Source organism: Musa acuminata, chromosome BXJ1-5, assembly GCF_036884655.1.
Source record: "Musa acuminata AAA Group cultivar baxijiao chromosome BXJ1-5, Cavendish_Baxijiao_AAA, whole genome shotgun sequence".
Classification (NCBI taxonomy): Eukaryota; Viridiplantae; Streptophyta; class Magnoliopsida; order Zingiberales; family Musaceae; genus Musa; species Musa acuminata.
Window position 1 is genome coordinate 46,902,052 of NC_088331.1, and position 23,413 is coordinate 46,925,464.

Sequence of the window (23,413 nt, forward strand, 5' to 3'; positions counted from 1 at the left end):
ATGATCTGTTTGATGTGAACTTCTGACCACTTTATTAGTCCACTCTAAACTTATCTAAACTCTTTATTTGGAGAATAACCAACAGCCTCTTGGTAGAATAGCATTAAAAGTACATTTTAACAGAACCAAATCTGTTTGATGGCTCAAATATAGGATCAAGAAACCCAAGAAACGAACCAGATGATCAACTCGTCACGCACAAGAAATGCCCTATGCCCTAAAATTGTGTGGTTACAAGAAAAAGAAAAGGTTAGAAGAGAGGGAAGAAAAGGGAGGAAACCTTTCCCAGTCGATGTTGGTCTCGGAGCCGACGCCTCTGCTTCCACCGCCATCGCCCGCCAGAACGGGGCCGAACCCCAAACCCGCGGTGATGTTTCTCGGAGATCGCTTGCTCGTTGGGAGGCGGAACCGCACCCTCGGAGAATGAGAGAAATACGAAGAAGAGGAGGCGACGCGCCTCTTTCTCTGCCTTTTTTGGTAACGGAAACCGTTTTATACGTTGGAACCACGAGAGGAGGATCGAGAAGCTTCCAGTAACCGGGAAATTTGCATGGCCGACGTAACGCCGAATTACGGGCCCGCACACCAGAGTCTGAATTCCCCTGATGTCTTTCATGGGTGACTGTTGATAACGTCGCCCGTCTCCACGGTTGATTACCAATGGGAGATGCTCCTATCGTGCGCGGGTCGCTCTACAGACGCAGCGGTTCCCACTTAGCTTCTCCGGCGTGCGTCGTCGGAAGCTGCGAACACAGTGAGCCTCGAAGCGCACCACAGTACTATGACGGGGACCCCTGCAATATGTACAGGGATCTCGGTATCAGTGGCCACTTGATGTATCGAGTTGCCAGTTGCTTGGTTTCTAATCGCTCGATGTCACTCAGCGATTGATGTTTGATATCTCGCTCGTCGCGTGACATCGTTCGTCTTTAGATGCTCGATGTCGACTGTTGCTTGTCGTTCGATGTCGTTCATCGTTTGATGTCATTGAATATATTATTTTTAGAATGACATTGTAAATAGAAAAATGGTCGTCAAAATGCAATGTACATACGTGATGGAGGGGCCTATATAATATCATAACCGGGTTGGTACTATCGAGCTTGAGTCCTCCCCCCGAATTGACTCGCTTTTCCGTCACTGCGTCTGAGGCCGCCTCGACTCCTGTCTCGATCATTCTCTCTCTCTCTCTCTCTCTCTCTCCGCTCGTCTCTTCGTCGTTTCTTTTCGTCCAAGTTCCCGCGGCGGACGCCAAGAATCTCAATCTCTCGGTCACTTCTCCAGGCAAAGGGCTGCGACAACCCTAGGTGTGATCTCTCGGAGGTAATCCGATCGACTCGCTTCTTCTTGAAATGGGTCTCGCCTTTTTTTTTCTCTCTTAATTTCTTGGTCCGGAATCGTTGCGAAAACGCCTAATTCTTTGATTCTGTTCTTTTTTGGACCTGAATCCGTCGCCGGACGCAGATTTGCTACAGTCCTACGTTTGATCCCTACTCCGAGGTATAATTCTATCTGATCGTCCCTTTCTTGGAATGCTTATCGCGTATCTTCTTGAAGGAATATGTTGCGGGATCGCCTAATTATGTTATTTCTGGTTTCTTGGAATCTAGGGAGGGATGTTCTTCACGGGGGACGCCTCCACCCGCAAACGAGTGGATTTGGGTGGACGGAGCTCGAAGGAGAGTGACCGACAGGTGTTATTGGAACAGGCACGGCTTGATAGGAAGCGCCGGTTAGTGCATCGACAGCAAACGTCAGCAGCGATAAAGATCCAGGTAGGGTTTCATTTATCTTGCTTTGGTTCTGATTGCTGGCAACTAGCTGATGGAATGCCCTAAATTGGGAAGTGTTTGATAATGATGTAAGCTTGCAGATGTTGATCAACATTTTTTGTAATATAATATGCTGTGATGTTTGGATGCCTTTATGGACTTCGCCTTGAGGCTACATAGTTGCTGTTTACTGGTTCTTTTTGACTTATTATGAAACTTGACAAATTACTGGCTGCAGAAATGCTTCAGAGGGATGAAGGATGTCAAGATGGCACGAACAGAAGTGCGGCAGCAATTCCATGTTACCTATGGGGACCGTGGTGAAAAGGCAGATTGGTAGGATCAATGTTATGCTTATAATATGCATTTCTTGAGGTCCTTAGCACTTCTTTTTTTTTCCAAATTTTCCTGTTCATGCAAACTTTACATAAATCACTGTCTGTTTAAAGCAGGCATTGCTTTGGTCCTGACTCAGAGTTTCTTCGCCAGCTGCTTTTCTTCTTTACTGCAAATAACATTAGCGATGTTACACTTCTTGTGGAAGCTTGTCGACTGCTTCTGCAGTATCGTCAGCAGAGTGGTAAGCCTAAAATATGCTGTTTAGTTAAGTTAGTCGTGCTTCATTTTTTTCCCCTCTTGCAACAAGACGCTATGTGATATCAGTTCACTCTATGTTGCTGTAGAATGTGTATATTTTCTACAATTAAATTACTCAGACTTGGAATATCCCATGATTGCACACAATAGAATAGAATTGGATCTTGTGCTAACGACTTAGATGCTCTGTGCGACCATTGGTTGTTCTCGTTGTGAATGCATTCATCCTGAACCCTGATCATGCTAAAGGCATGCCATGATATGCCTGACAAAAGAATTTCTGCATGTCCGTGCATGCTGTGCTTGCCATGAAGATAATGTTCTGACGTATGAAATATAGTGCTATACACAGTATTTTATGCAGCAACTTGATTTATGGCTCTTCTCTTCTTGTAAGATAGGTAGGAGATCCTCTTCTCGTGGTCTTACATGTCTTTGAATAAACTATGAAGCCGCCATCTGTTTTGTTTAATTTATTTGTAAATTTTAAATGATTACTACATGGTTGTGTCGTTATGTACTTGAATTATTAAATTATGCATAAACAGCAAAACACTTGTTTTTTTTATTTTCTATAATTGAAGCTTGCAAGAGATAGACGAGTGAAGCTGGGGGATACTTGAGGTGGGGAGTTTCTCCATTGCTTGTTTAATCACATGTGATTCTGTTTGCTATTGACCTTTATTTGCAGTTGCAAATGCTGCAGCTAATATATTCATATTCTTCTAATTAAGTTGGCCTCTATTTGCAATTGTAAATGTTGCTGTTGAGACATGCAAAGGCATTCCAACCCTTATAAATGCAAGCGACTCTATTTCGGAGGCAGTGCATGTTGAAATTGTTAGCCTTCTGGTGATAAAAAATGTTAGGGTGATTCTTTTGGTTTTGGATTTACATCTCTTTGTAAATTATTTGGTGTTTGTGTCCCTGATTTGGAGCTTGGTTGTAAAAATTATTTCAAAAAGAGGTTTTTCTAATCAAGGTTGATTTTTCATTTCACTAATCTTGTCTTTCATCTTCAGTAACATCTCAGGTATTGGAGAGCGGTCTTCTTTGTTTCATGTTTATGGAAATGTAAGAAGGAAAGTAATAAGAACCGTATTGTCACGGACAAACTTCTAAACAAGGTGTTTGATGTAATGCTTATGTATGTCCGTGTCGTTTGGCATGTTCATGCCTTGTACAGAATGTAAAGGGGCGGCCGAAGGCTTAATAGTCTCATTTTAGTTGGGTTGGTGGCCTCTTTAGGCTTGTAAATAAAGGTTGTGTCATGTAGACACGTGCGAGAGCTTTTCGGTCTGTAATGGACCATTTTACCCTTTGTTGTGCCACTGTTCAGAGCTTGTAAAGTCTGTTTGTAATTTGCTTTGTCTATGAAGTGTTTTTCGGACATGTTTGCTTGTGGATCCCGTTTGAGGCGTTCTCTTTAACCCGTTCTCTCTTTTGTTGGTCCTAAGGGACAATGGGAGGCTTCGGGGAGGCTGACCTTTGCGGACGGACGCGCAAGGGTGCCGCACGACTTAGGCAAAACCAGCTAAGTCCGTGTCATATGGTATCAGAGCGGGACAAGCACTCATAGAAACACTTGACATGCAAACGTGTGGGACCTAGCGGGGCTGCATTCAGGGCAGTCAGCACATGCGTGACCGTTTGAGGGAAAACGGGCATGGAGATGTAGGGAAAAGAGTCGCTCAGAGGAGCGGGCATCTAACATTGGCATTCAGAGGAATGGCCAACCCTTCGCGCAAGAGGCACCACGAGAACAGGCAAGCTTGGAAGAATGCGGAGCGCACAAAGGTTGGGATGGCTGAGTTTGAGCTACGGCTCAACGTTGACAACTTTACTTGATGGTGCTCAAGGCAAGCGAGGAGCTTGGCAAAGGACGAGACCATGCAAAGTGGAATGAGTTGCTCAGCGACCGTAAGAGTTGTGCAAAGCTCACAGAGGTGAGGGGAATTGCTAACTCGAAGAATTCGGTACTCATGCATGGGCTTGTATGCGGACGATGGATAGTTCGTGGCCATCCCAAGGCGGTCGAGACTCGGCGCCATGGAGCATTGAAACTTTCTCTTCGGCATGCGAAGGATACGTCCGGAGGAGACTGAAGTGTGCAACGAGTTCAGCATGTTGCTAGGCCTTGAGGGGTGCAGCGGTGGTTGTATTGACGTGGAGGCGCAATCTAGCAAGTGCGTTTGCAAGAGGCAGAACAATGCACAGTTTGTTCAGCAGATCGGAGTAGTCCAAGGGGATGGTGGTCTCCGAAACGAAGAGAGATGTTGCTCCAACGGGACAGTTATCCAGGAGGGATAAGTCTCGGCTCTCCAGAGGGAGAATCATGTGAGACGGACTTCACATGTTGAGGAGGAGTACCTCACAAACAACAACTCCACGAAGCTCAATGGATCGAGCAAGCAGCGAGGAGTTGTCACATGATCTCGCTCGAGAGAATGCATGGGTGGATGCATTGCGAGATCAAGTGGGGGAGCGACCTGAAGCAACTTAAATGAAGGCACACTTAGAGTCGATATGGAGATCGGACTCAAGGGAGGGCTGACCCGTGGAATGGTGGGCGCGAGGGCCACCATCGACTCAATGCAAAGACGAAGGGAGCTTCTGGGCACATGCACCTTATCTCGGAGGAGCATTTGATGGAGGAACTAAGACGACTCAATTTGCGGAGGCGAAGTTGGGTTCAGAAGGCCTTAGCACGGGGCAAGAGGACGCAGAGGTGGGTACTCTTGAAGAATATGCCACAGTGTTGCCATTCAAAGTTTCCATGAAGGAAGCGGTGCGCAGCGGAGATTGTGCTGGTAGGGGCAGAGGCCCAGGATCCAGGCAATGGTGCACAAATTACAGCGAAGTCGGTGGACTTCGGGAGCTACTAGGCGACGGACTGTCCTAGAGCGGTGCTTCATCTAGGTGTGACCCAAGAGTGGGTGGATGAAGGTCGATTGCCAAAGGAGCGAACAAAATCGAAGGTGGAGGAGACCCTGCGATGTATTGGCAGAGGCCACACATGGAGGGTTCACAATTCGAGTTTATTCCACAAGGATCAGAATGCAATGGAGATGTCACCAGGAGGCGACATGGTGCAGCGGATCGTGGTGGAACAGTTCGTGGCAATGCGACACACACGACATAGTCCCGGGAGGGACTAGATCATATGGAGGTATGATCGGGAGCTACTGGGAGCTCTGCTTTGGTGAACAACACGACGGCAAGAAGGGCTATGGATTCAAGGAGTGAAGGCCATGGTACCGCAGAGGCGGGTCTTCCGGGCGTGCACCGAATTTTGCATCGGATGAAAACCTTGGTCATCAGCATATGAGGGCTGGGTTCCACCAAGGGAAAAGTTCGAATGCAAGTACCAGTGAGTCCCATGAGAGGGACTTGATCATGCAGAGGTATGATCGAAGCAGCTGGAGAGTTGGACTGCTCCAGAGCTCATATTCGCTTAAGGGAGCCCGACAAGTCAGAGGACAAGGTCGAGTAAGCGAACGTTGCTACCAAGGAAGCTAAGGAGAACAAAATCGGTGCAAACCCTACAATGTGATGGCAGAGGCCATGCATGGGAGTTGCAGTCTGTCTTTCCATCGACCAAACAGACTGCTTGGAGAACACAGAGGTGTTGAAGCAGGAGGTCGAAAGGGGCGAGGAAGCGACGACAAGTCCAGAGGGACTTAGCTACCCAAAATCAAGCAATCAGTGAGAATGGAGGTGGACTCAGAGGAGTGTCACGAAGGCATATCTACTGATTGTGAAGAAAAGGGATGTAGATGCGAGGCGACGGATAGTAGGGCCATGGGCATGGCAGTGCCATGGTACCGCAGAGGCGGGACTTCCGTCAAAGTCATTGATCCTTTGCTCTCACGGAGGGAGAGCGCTTGGTCGTGAAAGGGGCCGAGGAGGTGGAGCATGCAGAGGCAATCTCCAAGTACCGAGACAAGGCTGAAGGGCAGAGGCCAAGAAACTTCGTAAGACCGGTGTCAACAAGTTTCTCATCAAGATAGCCGTAAGTGAAGGACTTCGGGTCATGCAAGAGTGCACGACCAAGGAACGAAGCAGGCAGTACGTGGTGCTGTACCTTTGCTACTCAGTGGAGTAGGCGGCAGGGTTGATGGAGAAGACGGTACAATCCCAGAGGCGACCTCATCTATCAGAGAATTACTCCAAGTTGGGGTGAAAACTTCCTGCATTCCAGAAGTTCAATGGCATTGAGAAGGTGAATCACAGTAGCTAACTCAACGCAAGGAGTGCAAACACTTCAAGTACTTCAGAAGTGTGAGCAAAGAGCAGGCGAAGGCCAGTAACCAGCTCGATGCATGAAGTACAACCTCGAGGAGGCGGGCGAAGTCAAGTAACCTTTGCCTTCTCAACTCTTAAGAGAATGGGCGAAACCGAGTACCCCAGTTCTCTTATCTTTCCAGCAGAGGAGCTCTGCACAAGTTCAAAGACCCTTCGAAGATAATGGAAGACAATAGTTGTCAAATCCTCACCAACGGTGATCAGTGCTACTGAGAGTAGATTGTCCGCTTCATTTCCCAACGAAATGCCAATCGAAAGCGGAAGTGATGCGAACCTACTTGGATGTGACAACTAACTGAAAGAAGAGTCAATGAGCAGATTTTGTGGTGGAAGGACCCAAAACTTCAGAAGTTTGCGAGGCGATGCTCGTTAAAGCTCCAACAAGCATCCACCCAGTTCAAGCAGCATGTGGAAATTTTGAGAAACTGGCGCAGTAAGAATGGTCTTTTCCTTCATTTGGTGGATCCGTAGGAATCAACGAGGATCAACACAACTCAGCCAACCCCACACCAGAGTCAGAGTCATTGGCGAGTTGAAGCAGCATGGCGGATCAAAGGTTCGACTACTCAAAAACAGCAGCGGAGAGCAGCTGGGAGCCAGGAGGCGCATTGCAGCTGGAGCAGAAGATTGAAGACTCAGCAAAGGCGAAGAGTTGCAGTGTTCACAAAGGCTTCGACGAGGACGTCGAAGGGATAAGTGGGGGAGAATGTCACGGACAAACTTCTAAACAAGGTGTTTGATGTAATGCTTATGTATGTCCGTGTCGTTTGGCATGTTCATGCCTTGTACAGAATGTAAAGGGGCGGCCGAAGGCTTAATAGTCCCATTTTAGTTGGGTTGGTGGCCTCTTTAGGCTTGTAAATAAAGGTTGTGTCATGTAGACACATGCGAGAGCTTTTCGGTCTGTAATGGACCATTTTACCCTTTGTTGTGCCACTGTTCAGAGCTTGTAAAGTCTGTTTGTAATTTGCTTTGTCTATGAAGTGTTTTTCGGACATGTTTGCTTGTGGATCCCGTTTGAGGCGTTCTCTTTAACCCGTTCTCTCTTTTGTTGGTCCTAAGGGACAATGGGAGGCTTCGGGGAGGCTGACCTTTGCGGACGGACGCGCAAGGGTGCCGCACGACTTAGGCAAAACCAGCTAAGTCCGTGTCAAGTATGTTGACCTTTATGATTAGGCAAAGGCTGAACATGCAGGTAACACATTGCATCGGGCATCTAGATGGAATACCGTGGGTAACTGGAGCCTCTAAAACCATACGATAGATCAGTGTTATGTGGTGAGTAGGTGGCTAGGTAAGTAGGTAATTTTGAATCTAAACATTTAAGGGAAATGTTTAGATTAAGAACTTGGCAGACTTATAACTGCTACGAGCTGTTGTAGCAGAGGAAAGGAACCAGTGGAGGGTCAACATAACAAGTTGAGGGAAATGGATATATCTAGTTTACCAGGAAAAGAAAACTCACCGTTGAAAAGTAATTTAAACTAGATTGACGCCATTTTTACATTTTCTATTTATGTCTTTCACAGGTTTATTCTCGCTTAATACTGTCGCTGAATGAGAAACAAACATCAGTTAGCAATTGCATCTTCTAGATAAGCCTGCAACTTGAACATGTGTCATAATCCATTGTTAGTCAACTAGATTGTCCTAAAGTGTGCACGATTTGATACTTGGATGTATCCTTCATGTGTTACTGCAGCCTATTTGTTGAAGCTAAAGATTTTTGAGAAACCATGTTGTGGAGGTCTTTAGGTTTTTGTTTTAGGTCAAGAAATATATTATTTTCTATTCCTTAGTGCTGTTAACTGCTTAATATTTCAAATAAAAGAATCCTGGATTTTTTGCTTAATGTAGTGGTATATTGAGATTGTCAATTTTCTGGATAATATCCTTCTCACTGAGGAAGATCTGTAAAATTTTGAGAAGATGAACAAGTTTGTTTACTTTGTCTTGTGGACGATGATCTATGGTTATTGGAATATTTTTTTCTTCTTGGCACATTTTTCTTAACCATTTTCTTTAATATTTTGAGTAGGGTACTTTTATGCTTACTTGGTTGTATGGACACCGATTATGGTTGTAGGACGGTGCTCTTTTTTTAGGTATCACAATTTTCTTTTCCACTTTACTTTTTTAGTTCACTGATTGCTATTTTGGAAAAGAGAAGGTATGTGGGTGTTTGCTGAATTGCATATTTAAGTTTGCTATGGTAAATGACTTGATGCCTTCTCTATCAGGACATCTCATCATGTGGTCCTGTTGCCAACCGTTGCATTTTATTATATCTTGAGTATTTTACCAATTGTGATCTCTGTACTTACTTCAAAATCCTAACTGTTGGTCACTTCTTTATTTGATTGCAGGCAACATTGTAACCCTTTTTGCTGGTTTGGACTATCCTCTAAAGCGTTCACTAGTGGATCTTAGAGTAAAAAAGCTTGCATATGCTTGTCTTCAAGCAATCTTCCATAATAGGTGAGTGTTGGTGAATTCTTCCAAGTTCCAGCTGTGATCAGTTAATTTTTTTTTTCAGGATAATAGGATTTGTATAAATATTTTTCATTGTGTGGCTTCTCCAGATTCTAGTAGATTAAAAGAAAAACCTTTTGTAGTAATTTGGAAGGAATTGAACTACATAATCGATTTTTAGTGCTGGCTCTGAATTAGTTATGGCACTCAAGGTTGCTTGGTGGTAGATAATGGAGGTGCAGGGATTTATCAGGGAACTAGACAAATTATGAAGGTGGTTCTCAGTTGAGGGAGAGGAATCGAATGATTTTGAGAAGCATAGGTACATTAGTAAAGAGAATTACCATGTTAGAGAAGTTTCGTGAATTCGATTACTACTGCAATATGCAAGGAAACAAAAGAGATGATTCAAAGTCTTTTTGGATAGTGAAGTATGGTTTTAGTTGTCTGCTTGTGTGAGTTCTTGCATGATTGTACTGGCATGACAGTACTTTTGGTAGTTTTGTTCGTTAGTATTCTTTTAGTTTAATCTTGGTAGACAAGTTTTCATCTTCTGCTTTGTATATTAATATCAATGTTTACTTAGTTATAGTTTGGCAGAGGTTTATAGCCCAAAAGCAGTGTTATTATATTCGGCGTATTGGATTTAATTTTTTTGACTTTCTTTCTGTTTTTTTGTCCCTCGAGTTCATAAAAGATGATGACTTGTGGCAATGATATCATAAACTTCATGTCTTATGCTGCATTTCTGGTAAATCAATTTATGTTTGCCATAACCTTAAAATCTTTGGATGGTAATTTTTTCTTACAATGTTGGAAATTGAAAACATTTCTTAGCAAACCATTTAAGTTCTTTGATTTCCCTTTTCTCTTCTTGTTTTAGAAATTTATATTGAATAGTCCCAAGATTAAAGTTTTCTCCTCTTCTTTATTTCATTTCTTCATCCACCTTATACATTTATCTGTTTACTCATCAAAAACATTCATAAAACTGTAGCTGTTTTGGCTATAGCAATTGTTGATTTTTTTTGTTTCTTCTCCTTTAAACAGGAATCATTATAAGGACAAACTACTGATGCCATCCACGAGCTCTTATTGGCCAACAGTTGCCTTATTCGAAACAGTAGCTTTTTTAACAAATCCTGAACTTCCATGGAACTGTATTGTTATTGATTATCTGTTGGAGAGAAAAGTTTTTTCGCTGTTGCGTTGCATCATTCTTGCTGGCGTGGTAAGCAACTTTTGTAAATCATTCAAACATGGTATTATTTTTTTGCTCTTACTTAGTACTACCTCTGTTTCTTTATTCTAACTACTTTATTGTGAATATAGACAGATTGTCTTGCTTTAGCCAGACACTGTCACTGAAAATTAGAAGAAAAAAGAAAGGGAGAGAGGAAGAACCGAGGAATCACTGACACTCTTTAACATCGAGCTTAGCTATAGTCGTTTATAGTGGCCAAAACTAGCATGCTAAATTGAAAAACCTATTCTTCTTTTGGCATAAAGGCCTATTAATTGGTTAACTACGGGAACTTGTATACTTAAGTGAAAAAATATTTATAGGGTGCCTGTAAAAAAAGCCATTGCCCTCCTCCTTGACCATACTTTTATGGTATATTGTAAGGTTTTTAATTTCGATATGGACCGCCCGGTATGCGGATCGCCCTCTTGGGTGATACCAATGTTTTGACCTCGCAATCAGGCGATATAGGGCTTTATCAAGCGGAAGCGGAAAACTCGGCCTTCCAGCTTGCGAACGTAGGGAACATCGATGCAAGCAGAGTCCTATCGTCAAATTCCTAACCCAAATCGTAGTTGTGGAGAATAATAGTTGCAAGAAGAAGAAGGGGATCGAATCCAAGGTAGAGAAAGAAGATCGTGATCGAGAAAAGATCGTCGTGGCGGTGCCGGAAGGAGAAGGAGCCCCATCAATCGATCGTAGGGCGTGGAGATGTTGCCGCACGGTGATGATGTGGAGAAGTGGCTGTCGGAGGGCATCGTCGGCATTCAACACAGTGTCTTCTACATGCACCCCGCCTTGGTTGGAACCACAGTATGCAATTTCGAATAATACCGTTCGGTACGGGTGGTACGTATCGGTCCGTCAGCTGATCGGTACAGCTGACTGGTATATAGACTGCCCGTTACCAGACGGAACGGTATATATATATATATATATATACATATATAGTGACGTCGCGTCTCCTCGGCGACGTCGCCCAGCATGGGAGAAGGAAAAGGCGACGCGACGTCGTCTTTTATAATATATATATATATATATTTATTTATTTATATATATTTATTTATTTATTTATATATATAAACAAGGCATTGTCGCCCCGTGTGGGCGAAGGAAAAGGCGACGTCGCCGAGTCGATGCGGTATATATATATATATATATATATATATATATACTTTTCGGTATATCGCTCAGTATACAGTATCGTACCGTACCGAGCAAACGTTGAAACTCCGGTATGGTACGATATTTCAATCCTTGGTTGGAATCCAATCCCGTTACGATGCCCTAATTGCTAAACCCAACCTTCATCATTTGCCCATCGTTGTTCTGTTTCTCGTCTAACCCCTATCTCCTATCCCATGTTAGGATTCCAATGACTTGAAGGATGCGCTCAGGTACTCGGTGCAGATGCTATCAGAGTTGCGTACCTCTCTACTGTCCCCGCACAAATACTACAAGCTTTGTGAGTTGAGATATCTATTTGATCTTGCTTGTAGTGAATGCTGCTTGCGTAGAAGTTGGATCTTAATGTGTTTCTTTTTCGGGGATTAGGAAGATACGTGGGCCTTTCAAGTATTTTTAAAAGAGTTTTCAGCTATTTTAGGCGTACCGCATGGTATGCCTTGGTGTACCATCGATATGACTCGGTACGTTGGTATGGACCGAAATTACGAACCTTGGTATATTGTTTCTGGTATAGACAAACATTGCTTTGCTTGGTTTAGAAAAATTCAGTGATTTAAAAAGCGCTAGGCGCCAAGGTCCAAAAACGCCCGAGGCGCTAGGCGCTCGCCCAAGCGCTCGCCCGAGCGAAGCGAGGCGCTAAAATATTAAAATATATAATATAATTAAAAAATATAATTATTTAAAATTTTAAATAAAAATATGCTATTAAATTAAGAAAATCTAAGATACAAAATCACAATGTCACATTAACAAAAAGTTTCAAAATTCAAAACATTAAAATTTTACATCAAAGTCATTCATCATAATCAACATTATCGTCATTTTCACACAAATCATCTTCATTGAATTTGTCTTCTTCCTCTTGTTCTTCGATTCCTTCCTCTTCATCAAGATATGTTTCATTCTCTATGTCTTCAACAATAGCAAGAGCCGAGCTTGATGCTTTTGCACTCATTTTTCTCTTTGACATCTGTCTTGTATATGTTTGTAATTCTCCAGCACCTGAAGCTCTTGCCACGTCTCCCCACGTCAATCTATCATCTTCAAATACAAGCTCGTCTTCAGCATCTTGCAAGTTAGCACCCATTTCTCCTACTAACCACTCATTTGAATCATCAATATCTTGCAATGAGATTGAATCAAATCTATTTTTCAAATCATGACGAGTCTTCAAAGCTTGATTATACTTTATGTAAACAAGATCGTGCAATCGTTGATGTTCTAACCGATTTCTTCTCTTCGAGTGAATCTGTCATGTCATATAATTTAAAAATATATTAATACATATATCTAAATAAATAAATAAATTAAAATAAAAATATTTAGTAATACTTACATGCTCAAAGACACTCCAGTTTCGCTCACAACCCGAAGCACTACATGTCAAACTAAGTACTTTGACAGCAAATTTCTGTAAGTTCGGGGTGGAATTTCCAAATAGACTCCACCATTCAGCTGCAAAATTTATGTTATTATTAGCAATAACATAGTAACATAATATATATATAATTAATTATATCAAATTATTAATACCTGGAGAGGTAGTTGTCCTGGATCGAACAGCAATTGGAATTCCAAAAAGACCTTCAGCATTTTTATATAAAGATAATTCATGAATAATCTTATCTTGAACCTCAATGCTGGGAACTAATCTTGCAACACATTGATATAACCCACCCAAAACTTCTGCATCAAATCCAACAGATTTAATCTTATAAAAGAATTCAGGGTTCAAATAATATCCTGCTGCATGTAAGGGACGATGAAGTTGACAATTCCATCTTTCGTCAATGATTGTAAAAATTTTCTCATATTTTTCTTCATTTTCATTAAAGGATCTTTTAATCGTCTCCTTTGCTCTATCCATAGCCTCATAAATATATCCCATTGCAGGCTTATTTTCATTATCCACCAACCGAAAAACTCGAACAAGAGGGCCCATTACCTTTAATATATAAACTACATGATTCCAAAAGGATGGCATTAAGATGATATCAGCAGCCCTCTTGCCTTTTGCTTCTTTTGCCCATTTGCTTGTCACCCATTTCTCAGAGGTAAACATATTTCTCAGAGTATGTTTTTGACGATGCACGCTCTGTAATGTCAAGAATGAAGTAGCAAATCGGGTAACACCATGTCTCACTAATTCTTTATTCCCTGTAAATTCTCTTATCATATTCAAAGCTCCAATGTGATTATAAAGAAATCCAATAACAAAAATTACCCTTTCTAAGGTTTTCTTTATTTCTAAAATCTTTCCAATATCTTCCAACATTAAATCAATACAATGTGCTGCACATGGAGTCCAATACAAGTGTTGTCTTTTTGATTCAAGCAATTTACCTGAGACAAAGGATAACAAAAATGATAAGACTTAAGAGTTTAACACACTTAATTGAAGATAAAATAATTAACAAAATCAAAAGATGAATATTACCAACTAAAACATAGTTGCTTCCATTGTCGGTTATGATTTGAATGATATTTTGTTCTCCAATTTCTTCCACGAAGTTGTCAAGTAAATCATATATCTTGTCTCCAGATTTTACAAAAGATGAAGCATCTATTGACTTCACAAACATAGTCCCTAAAGAACAATTAACCATAAAATTAATTATACTCCTGCGCCTCCTGTCAGTCCAAACATCTGACATAATAGAGCAACCATGTGTTGCCCATGATTCTTTATGACCCTTTAGTAAGTCATTTGTATAATTCAACTCGTTTTGCAGCAATGGAACTCGCATCTCATAATAACTTGGAGGTTTTAATCCTGCACCATATCTTCCAATAGCTTCAATCATATCCTTAAAATTGTCTAAACGAGTTGTACTAAGGGGAAGACCAGCCTGATAGAAGAAGCGAGCAATGTGCTGAATTGTTCTTCCTCTTATTTCTTTATCACAAGCATCACTTATATTTGTTTGTCTCAATTTTGAGCCTCCTACTTGCCCTTGTTGTTTCTGGGATCCTTGAAGCATATATAGATCCATCGGTCCTTTTCTACCTTTCTTAGTACTCATAACTTCTTTTCCCTTTTTGTCGTATACTCTTTTTTCACTTGGGTTAATACTCGTAGAATAATCTTCTTCATCTCTGATATGTTCAACATTGTCTTCTGGTAAATTCCCATAAGATTCATTCTTTTGTGTCTTCTTTTCATTCATATAATTGAGCAACTCTTCTTTTACCTCAGGTGGACATTTTTTGCAAGCTGCTGCTTTCTTGAAATTTCCTACTAGATGTTGTTTTGCACGAAAAATACCACCTCTGGTAGTCTTATCGCAGAATATGCAAGTCACTACATTAGGATCTTTCGGATCCTTCAAATAATTATACTTCCGTGCAGGATCTTTTTTTGATACCATTGGAGACTCTATTGAGTTGCTTTCTGCACTTGCCATTTATGTTGAAACCTAACAATAATTTCAAATAAATAAAAATTAATAACATTAAAATCAAAATAATATATAATTAATCTATTAACAAAAAATTAATCATTTCAAAATTCAAATAAACTTAATATTAAGAGTATACTAAGCCTGATGGAGAAACGAGGAAGCAGCAGCGGCGAGCGGCGGCAACAGCAGCGGCGGCAACGACAGCAGCAGCAGCAGCGGCGAGCGACAGCGGGAAAGGGAGCGGAAGGCGCGAGCAACGGGAGGCCTCGAGGGAGGCGCGAACAGCGGGAAGGCTCGCGGGAGGGCTCGCAGGAGGCGAGAGGGCTCGCGGGAGGCGCGAGCAGTGGGAGGGCTCGCGGGAGGCGCGAGCAGCGAGAGGGCTCGCAGGAGGGCTCGCAGGAGGCTTGAGCAGCGACAGCGGCGAGCAGCGGCAGCGGGAGCAGCGGCAGCGAGCGACGAGATCGCGATCGGGATCGGGATCGGGATCGAGAGCGGCAGCGGCAGCAGGTTAGTGTTGGGTTAGGGTTAGGGTTAGGGTTGGGGTTATATCGGTTTAGTTGGTTCGATTGAACCAGGACCGAACCAGACCTAAAATTCTGGTTCGGTCGCCTTGGGTCTGGTTCGGTCGCCTTGGTTTACCCAGACGCTCGCCCGAAGCGCCCAGCGCCTGGGCTCGGGCGAGCGCCTAGGCGGCGCCTGTTTGAAGCGCGCCGCCTGGGTCATTAGCGAGGCGCTCGGGCCTCGCCTCGCCTCGCCCGAGCGCCTAGGCGAGCGCCCGAGCGCCTTTTGCAATCACTGGAAAAATTCATTATTGTTTTGACCAATGATTTAAATAGGCGCTTGGGCGCTCGCCTAAGCGCTCGGGCGAGGCGAGGTGAGGCCCAAGTGCCTCATTGTCACGGACAAACTTCGAAACAGGGTGTTTGATGTAATGCTTATGTATGTCCGTGTCTTTTGGCATGTTCATGCCTTGTACAACATGTAGAGGGGCGGCCGAAGGCATAATAGTCCCATTTTAGTTGGGTTGGTGGCCTCTTTAGGTTTGTAAATAAAGGTTGTGTCATGTGGACACGCTCGAGAGCTTTTCGGTCTGTAATGGACCATTTTACCCTTTGTTGTGCCACTGTTCAGAGCTTGTAAAGTTTGTTTGTAATTTGCATTGTCAATGAAGTGTTTTTCGGATATGTTTGCTTGTGGATCCCGATTGAGGCGTTCTCTCTAACCCGTTCTCACTTTTGGTGGTCCTAAGGGACAATGGGAGGCTTCGGGGAGGCTGACCTTTGCGGACGGACACGCAGGGGTGCCGCACGACTTAGGCAAAACCAGCTAAGTCCGTGACATATGGTATCAGAGCGGGACAAGCACTCATAGAAACACTTAGCATGCAAACGTGGGGGACCTAGCGGGGCTGCGTTGAGGGCAGTCAGCACACGCGCGACCGTTTGGGGGAAAACGGGCATGGAGATGTAGGGAAAAGGAGTCGCTCAGAGGAGCGGGCATCTGAGTTTGGCATTCAGAGGAATGGCCAACCCTTCGCGCAAGAGGCACCACGAGAACAGGCAAGCTTGGAAGAATGTGGAGCGCACAAAGGTTGGGATGGCTGAGTTTGAGCTACGGCTCAACGTTGACAACTTTACTTGATGGTGCTCAAGGCAAGCAAGGGGCTTGGCAAAAGGACGAGACCATGCAAAGTGGAATGAGTTGCTCAGCGACCGAAAGAGTTGTGCAAAGCTCACAGAGGTGAGGGGAATTGCTAACTCGAAGAATTCGGTACTCATGCATGGGCTTGTATGCGGACGATGGATTGTTCGTGGCCATCCCAAGGCGGTCGAGACTCGGCGCCATGGAGCATTGAAACTTTCTCTTCGGCATGCGAAGGATACATCCGGAGGAGGCTGAAGTGTGCAACGAGTTCAGCATGTTGCTAGGCCTTGAGGGGTGCAGCGGTGGCTGTATTGACGTGGAGGCGCAATCTAGCAAGTGCGTTTGCAAGAGGCAGAACAATGCACAGTTTGTTCAGCAGATCGGAATAGTCCAAGGGGATGGTGGTCTCCGAAACGAAGAGAGATGTTGCTCCAACGGGACAGTTATCCAGGAGGGATAAGTCTCGGCTCTCCAGAGGGAGAATCATGTGAGATGGACTTCACATGTTGAGGAGGAGTACCTCACAAACAACTCCACGAAGCTCAATGGACCGAGCAAGCAGCGAGGAGTTGTCGCATGATCTCGCTTGAGAGAATGCATTGGTGGATGCATTGCGAGATCAAGTGGGGGAGCGACCTAAAGCAACTCAAATGAAGGCACACTTGGAGTCGATGTAGAGATCGGACTCAAGGGAGGGCTGACCCGTGGAATGGTGGGCGCGAGGGCCACCATCGACTCAATGCAAAAACGAGGAGCCGAGCAACTTGGGTGTAACTTGGCGAAGTACCCAAGCCGCATGAAGGGAGCCAGCATAGAAGTTGGAACATGGAGCAGAGGCACAGTGCTTTCCCTAGACAGAGGTCAAGGACATGAACTCTTGCAGAGGCAGGAGTAGAATCATGCTGTTCCATGGGTCCTTCATTCTGACAGAGCGGACTCATCTTGCATGGTGCCAAAGACGAAGGGAGCTTCGGAGCACATGCACCTTATCTCGGATGAGCATTTGATGAAGGAACTAAGGCGACTCAATTTGTGGAGGCGAAGTTGAGTTCAGAAGGCCTTAGCACGAGGCAAGAGGACGCAGAGACGGGTACTCTTGAAGAATATGCCACAGTGTTGTCATTCAAAGTTGCCATGAAGGAAGCGGTGCGCAGCGGAGATTGTGCTGGTAGGGGCAGAGGCCCAGGATCCAGACAATGGTGCACAAATTACAGTGAAGTCAGTGGACTTCGGGAGCTACTAGGCGACGGAGTGTCCTAGAGCAGTGCTTCATCTAGGTGTGACCCAAGAGTGGGTGGATGAAGGTCGATTGCCAAAGGAGCGAACAAAAATCGAAGGTGGAGGAGACCCTGCGATGTATTGGCAGAGGCCAGACATGGAGGGTTCACAATTCGAGTTTATTCCACAAGGATCAGAATGCAATGGAGATGTCATCAGGAGGCGACATGGTGCAGCGGATCGTGGTGGAACAGTTCGTGGCAATGCGATACACACGACAGTCCCAGGAGGGACTGGATCATATGGAGGTATGATCGGGAGCTACTGGAAGCTCCACTTCGGTGAACAACACGACGGCAAGAAGGGCTATGGGTTCAAGGAGTGAAGGCCATGGTACCGCAGAGGCGGGTCTTCCGTGCGTGCATCGAATTTTGCATCGGATGAAAACCTTGGTCGTCAGCATATGGGGGCTGGGTTCCACCAAGGGAAAAGTTCGAATGCAAGTACCAGTGAGTTCCATGGGAGGAACTTGATCATGCAGAGGTATGATCGAAGCAGCTGGAGAGTTGGACTGCTCCAGAGCTCATATTCGCTTAAGGGAGCCCGGCAAGTCAGAGGACAAGGCCGAGTAAGCGAACGTTGCTACCAAGGAAGCTAAGGAGAACAGAATCGGTGCAAACTCTACAACGTGATGACAGAGGCCATGCATGGGAGTTGCAATCTGTCTTTCCATCGACCAAACAGTCTGCTTGGAGAACACAGAGGTGTTGAAGCAGGGGGTCGAAAGGGGCGAGGAAGCGACGACGAGTCCAGAGGGACTTAGCTACCCAAAATCAAGCATCAGTTAGAATGGAGGTGGACTCAGAGGAGTGCCACAGAGACATATCTACTGATTGTGAAGAAAAGGGATTCAGAGGCGAGGCAACGGATAGTAGCGCCATGGTACTGCAGAGGCGGGACTTCCGTGAAAGTCATTGATCCCTTGCTCTCACGGAGGGAGAGCGCTTGGTCGTGAAAGGGGCCGAGGAGGTGGAGCATGCAGAGGCAATATCCAAGTACCGAGACAAGGCTGAAGGGCAGAGGCCAAGAAACTTCGTAAGACCGGTGTCAACAAGTTTCTCATCAAGATAGCCGTAAGTGAAGGACTTCGGGTCATGCAAGAGTGCACGACCAAGGAACGAAGCAAGCAGTACGCGGTGCTGTACCTTTGCTACTCAGTGGAGTAGGCGGCAGGGTTGATGGAGAAGACGGTACAATCCCAGAGGCGACCTCATCTATCAGAGAATTACTCCAAGTTGGGGTGAAAACTTCCTGCATTCCAGAAGTTCAATGGCATTGAGAAGGTGAATCACAGTAGCTAACTCAACGCAAGGAGTGCAAACACTTCAAGTGCTTCAGAAGTGTGAGCAAAGAGAAGGCGAAGGCCAGTAACCAGCTCGATGCATGAAGTACAACCTCGAGGAGGCGGGCGAAGTCAAGTAACCTTTGCCTTCTCAACTCTTAAGAGAATGGGCGAAACCGAGTACCCCAATTCTCTTATCTATCCAGCAGAGGAGCTCTGCACAAGTTCAAAGACCCTTCGAAGAGAATGGAAGACAACAGTTTTCAAATCCTCACCAATGGTGATCAGTGCTACTGAGAGTAGATTGTCCGCTTCATTTCCCAACGAAATGCCAATCGAAAGCGGAAGTGATGCGAACCTACTTGGATGTGACAACTAACTGAAAGAAGGGTCAATGAGCAGATGTTGTGGAGGAAGGACCCAAAACTTCAGAAGTTTGCGAGGCGATGCTCGTTAAAGCTCCAATAAGCATCCACCCAGTTCAAGCAGCATGTGGAATTTTTGAGAGACTGGCGCAGTAAGGATGGTCTTTTCCTTCATTTTGGTGGATCCGCAGGAATCAACGAGGATCAACACAACTCAGCCAACCCCACACCAGAGTCAGAGTCATTAGCGAGTTGAAGCAGCATGGCGGATCAAAAGTTCAACTACTCAAAAACAGCAGCGGAGAGCAACTGGGAGCCAGGAGGCGCATTGCAGCTGGAGCAGAAGATTGAAGAATCAGCAAAGGCGAAGAGTTGCAGTGTTCACAAAGGCTTCGACGAGGACGTCGAAGGGATAAGTGGGGGAGAATGTCACGGACAAACTTCGAAACAGGGTGTTTGATGTAATGCTTATGTATGTCCGTGTCTTTTGGCATGTTCATGCCTTGTACAACATGTAGAGGGGCGGCCGAAGGCATAATAGTCCCATTTTAGTTGGGTTGGTGGCCTCTTTAGGTTTGTAAATAAAGGTTGTGTCATGTGGACACGCTCGAGAGCTTTTCGGTCTGTAATGGACCATTTTACCCTTTGTTGTGCCACTGTTCAGAGCTTGTAAAGTTTGTTTGTAATTTGCATTGTCAATGAAGTGTTTTTCGGACATGTTTGCTTGTGGATCCCGATTGAGGCGTTCTCTCTAACCCGTTCTCTCTTTTGGTGGTCCTAAGGGACAATGGGAGGCTTCGGGGAGGCTGACCTTTGCGGACGGACACGCAGGGGTGCCGCACGACTTAGGCAAAACCAACTAAGTCCGTGACATATGTGTGCACTAGGCGACGCACTTCAATGGGGCGCCGCCTGGGCGCTCGCCCGAACACAAGCGCTGGTCGCTTCGGGCGAGTGCCCGACTTTATTAGTGAACCGAACCGATTTAAGGTTGGTTCAGTTCGTAGTTTCTTAACTCAAAACTACGCTTCAACCTTGCACGACCCCGAGGAACCGTATCGCTCCTTTTTCCTTTGCCGCCGACACTTCCTGTCGTTGCCTTCGCTACAGACGCAGCGGACCGAGCCTTCCTTTGTTGTCGACGGACGTGTTCGACGACCCTCGTAGCTTCCTTCTATTGTCGCATCCTTCCACTGTCGAGGGAGAGGACCGCAAGTTCCTTCACCACCGACAGACGCCCTTGGAGCTTCTGTCGCTGCCACTGTTGCTGTTTGCAGCTTTCGCTACCGTCGCCGCTGCTATCTGCAACTTTCACCACTATTGTCCGCAGCTTCTGCCGTTGCAGCTGTTGCTGTCTGCAACTTTCGCTGCTATCACTGCTACTGTCCGAAGCTTCCGCCGTTGCCGCTGTTGCTATCTCTATTACTATTAACATTTTTTTCTCCCCCCTCTAACTTTAAGTTATATATTATTAACAGTATATTAAATCACTATCGTTGTTGTCATTCACAGCGTTGCTGCTATATCCCTTTGTTACTATTAACAATTTTTTCTCCCCCCTCTAACTTTAAGTAATATATTGTTAACAGTATATTTTTAATTTAAATAATTATATTTTTAATTATATTATTTATTATTTATATTTTAATATTTTAGAGAATATTTTTTTCTCCTCTTCTAACTTAAGTAATATGTTGTTAACAGTATATTTTTAATTATATTATATATTTTTATATTTTAGAGCGTTTCGCTTTGCTTAAACAAGCGCCTAGCACCTCAGGCGTTTTGAGACCTTAGCGTCTAACGCTTTTTTAAATCACTGGTTTTGACATTTTTGCCTTTCCCAATGAGACTGAATTAGAGATGAAATGACATAGTAGCTGATGCAAGAGAGAAATAGGAGGTTTCAATGGTTAATGTTCATCCAGATTAGAGTGATTTTTTAATGCTCAATTATAACAAAAAAATAAAAACAGAAGATAGAATGGTTTATAACCAAGAAAGTAGGATTTATACATATGGAATCTATGGCTTACAAATTTTTCTTTGTTTTGATGACTGATTGAATTTTGCCTTATTTATATCAGGTCAAATCTTAATTATGGTTTAGTCAAGTTCAAATTTGTTTTCATGTATTTTTGATGATTTTCGTCCTCATTCGTCCTTATTTATATCAGGTCAAATCTTACTTTTGCCTTTTTATTTTATGTTTCTTTCTTTTATTTTAAGGGAGTTGTTTGGGTATTAGGACAAGCGTCCATGGAGTTGTTATAGGTCTCAGTGTTGGATTTTTGGGCTTCCAAGATTTCCACAAAAAAACTCTTCTCCTACAAGTTTCCTTGATTGGCTATATGCTGGAGGTAGGTCTCTTTAGTTGATTATATGCTGGTGGTCTTGATGGTGTGTCATGAATTAAAATGTGTTCCTCTGTAATTTCTATTTTGTCCTGAGTGCCAATACATTTCTCATATGACAAATTTACTAGCTTTTAAGTTCAACAGGTGATATATTTTCAAGTTGAGATTATCGTGCAAAATTTATTTGGAATGGTTTTATTGATGAGGGATCTAAATTTTATCTTTGATTTTTTAGATTTCTTTTGCTGTAAGATACTGTAGTGATTCCTAGATTTTTTAAAAACCTTTTCTCCTTGGTTTGGTGGTTATGTTCAATTTCATCTTAGAATCAAGTTTATCATCATTTTGATCTTTACTTGAGTTTGCACGTTGTACCTATGTATACATGAACTATTTATACGTTGGCTATATGCTGGAGGTAGGTCTCTTTAGTTGATTATATGCTGGTGGTCTTGATGGTGTGTCATGAATTAAAATGTGTTCCTCTGTAATTTCTATTTTGTCCTGAGTGCCAATACATTTCTCATATGACAAATTTACTAGCTTTTAAGTTCAACAGGTGATATATTTTCAAGTTGAGATTATCGTGCAAAATTTATTTGGAATGGTTTTATTGATGAGGGATCTAAATTTTATCTTTGATTTTTTAGATTTCTTTTGCTGTAAGATACTGTAGTGATTCCTAGATTTTTTAAAAACCTTTTCTCCTTGGTTTGGTGGTTATGTTCAATTTCATCTTAGAATCAAGTTTATCATCATTTTGATCTTTACTTGAGTTTGCACGTTGTACCTATGTATACATGAACTATTTATACGTTGATATTCTCTCCGTTTTATTACACAGTTTGTTAGAAGAGTTGTACTAACACTAGAAAGATAAGATGTCTATTTTTTAAGAAATATGATTTTCACGAGATAAAACACTTAATCAGTTATTTTGATTGTTTGCTTTATATTGCTTTTTGTACTTGCCAGTAGATACAGAAGTATTGGTAAACATGAGAGGGTACGTGCATTAAGTTGTGGTATCTTAAAATTGAGAAGATAGTCATCAATTCATAACAAGAAATGGAATGTCAGAAGATGTTGGATGAACCTCTTTCAATGTTGCTTGCATATGTTACTTTCATTTCTGGTTTTTTTGTGCACTTTGGTTGATTTCCGTCTTGCAATATCAGCATCTCCTGACCTTAGTTTTTCAGTTTGGCAAAGGTCAAGTGTTAGGGTGAACAACTATGACCTCAGAAAATAGGCAATTTCTTGCACTTCTTCTACTTTTTTTTTCTTCAAAATTTTCCCATGTCTGCATGTTGTATATGGAGTTCTGATGTTGCTTGCCAATGGTGGATTTTAGCAAACTGATTTCCAATAAACCGCTTGGCATTTGTGTATGATTACTGAAAGATGATTAGAATGATATGGTTATTGTTTACCTGTGTTTACACCATTATTCAGCATAATTTTTCTGTGTTTATTGCATTTCATTGCGTTCTTGTTTCAATAATTTTA

At 43.4% G+C, this 23,413-nt stretch overlaps 1 protein-coding gene and 1 long non-coding RNA gene across 4 annotated transcripts in view; one reads left to right on the top strand and one right to left on the bottom strand.

Moving 5' to 3' along the window:
- The first annotated feature begins 1,091 nt into the window (after positions 1–1,091).
- The window catches only part of LOC103986488 (E3 ubiquitin-protein ligase UPL6), a 34,352-nt gene continuing 12,030 nt past the window's right edge, over positions 1,092–23,413 (top strand). Inside the window, exons 1-7 of one of the 3 annotated variants that reach the window (XM_065184830.1) lie at positions 1,092–1,323; positions 1,465–1,500; positions 1,611–1,775; positions 2,011–2,108; positions 2,222–2,352; positions 9,041–9,152; positions 10,197–10,377. In XM_065184830.1, the coding sequence (XP_065040902.1) occupies positions 1,617–1,775; positions 2,011–2,108; positions 2,222–2,352; positions 9,041–9,152; positions 10,197–10,377 (681 nt within the window). In that variant the 5' untranslated portion in view covers positions 1,092–1,323; positions 1,465–1,500; positions 1,611–1,616. Of the gene's footprint in view, positions 1,324–1,464; positions 1,501–1,610; positions 1,776–2,010; positions 2,109–2,221; positions 2,353–9,040; positions 9,153–10,196; positions 10,378–21,795; positions 21,908–23,413 lie in introns of those variants that run through there. The other 2 variants (XM_065184831.1, XM_065184832.1) reach the window with 2 other exon arrangements.
- On the bottom strand, positions 12,534–13,235 carry LOC135674727 (uncharacterized). Its single transcript, XR_010513678.1, has 3 exons — positions 13,111–13,235; positions 12,914–13,032; positions 12,534–12,826 (listed from the first exon to the last, which is right to left on the bottom strand). It is a non-coding gene; the product is annotated as an uncharacterized LOC135674727 (long non-coding RNA).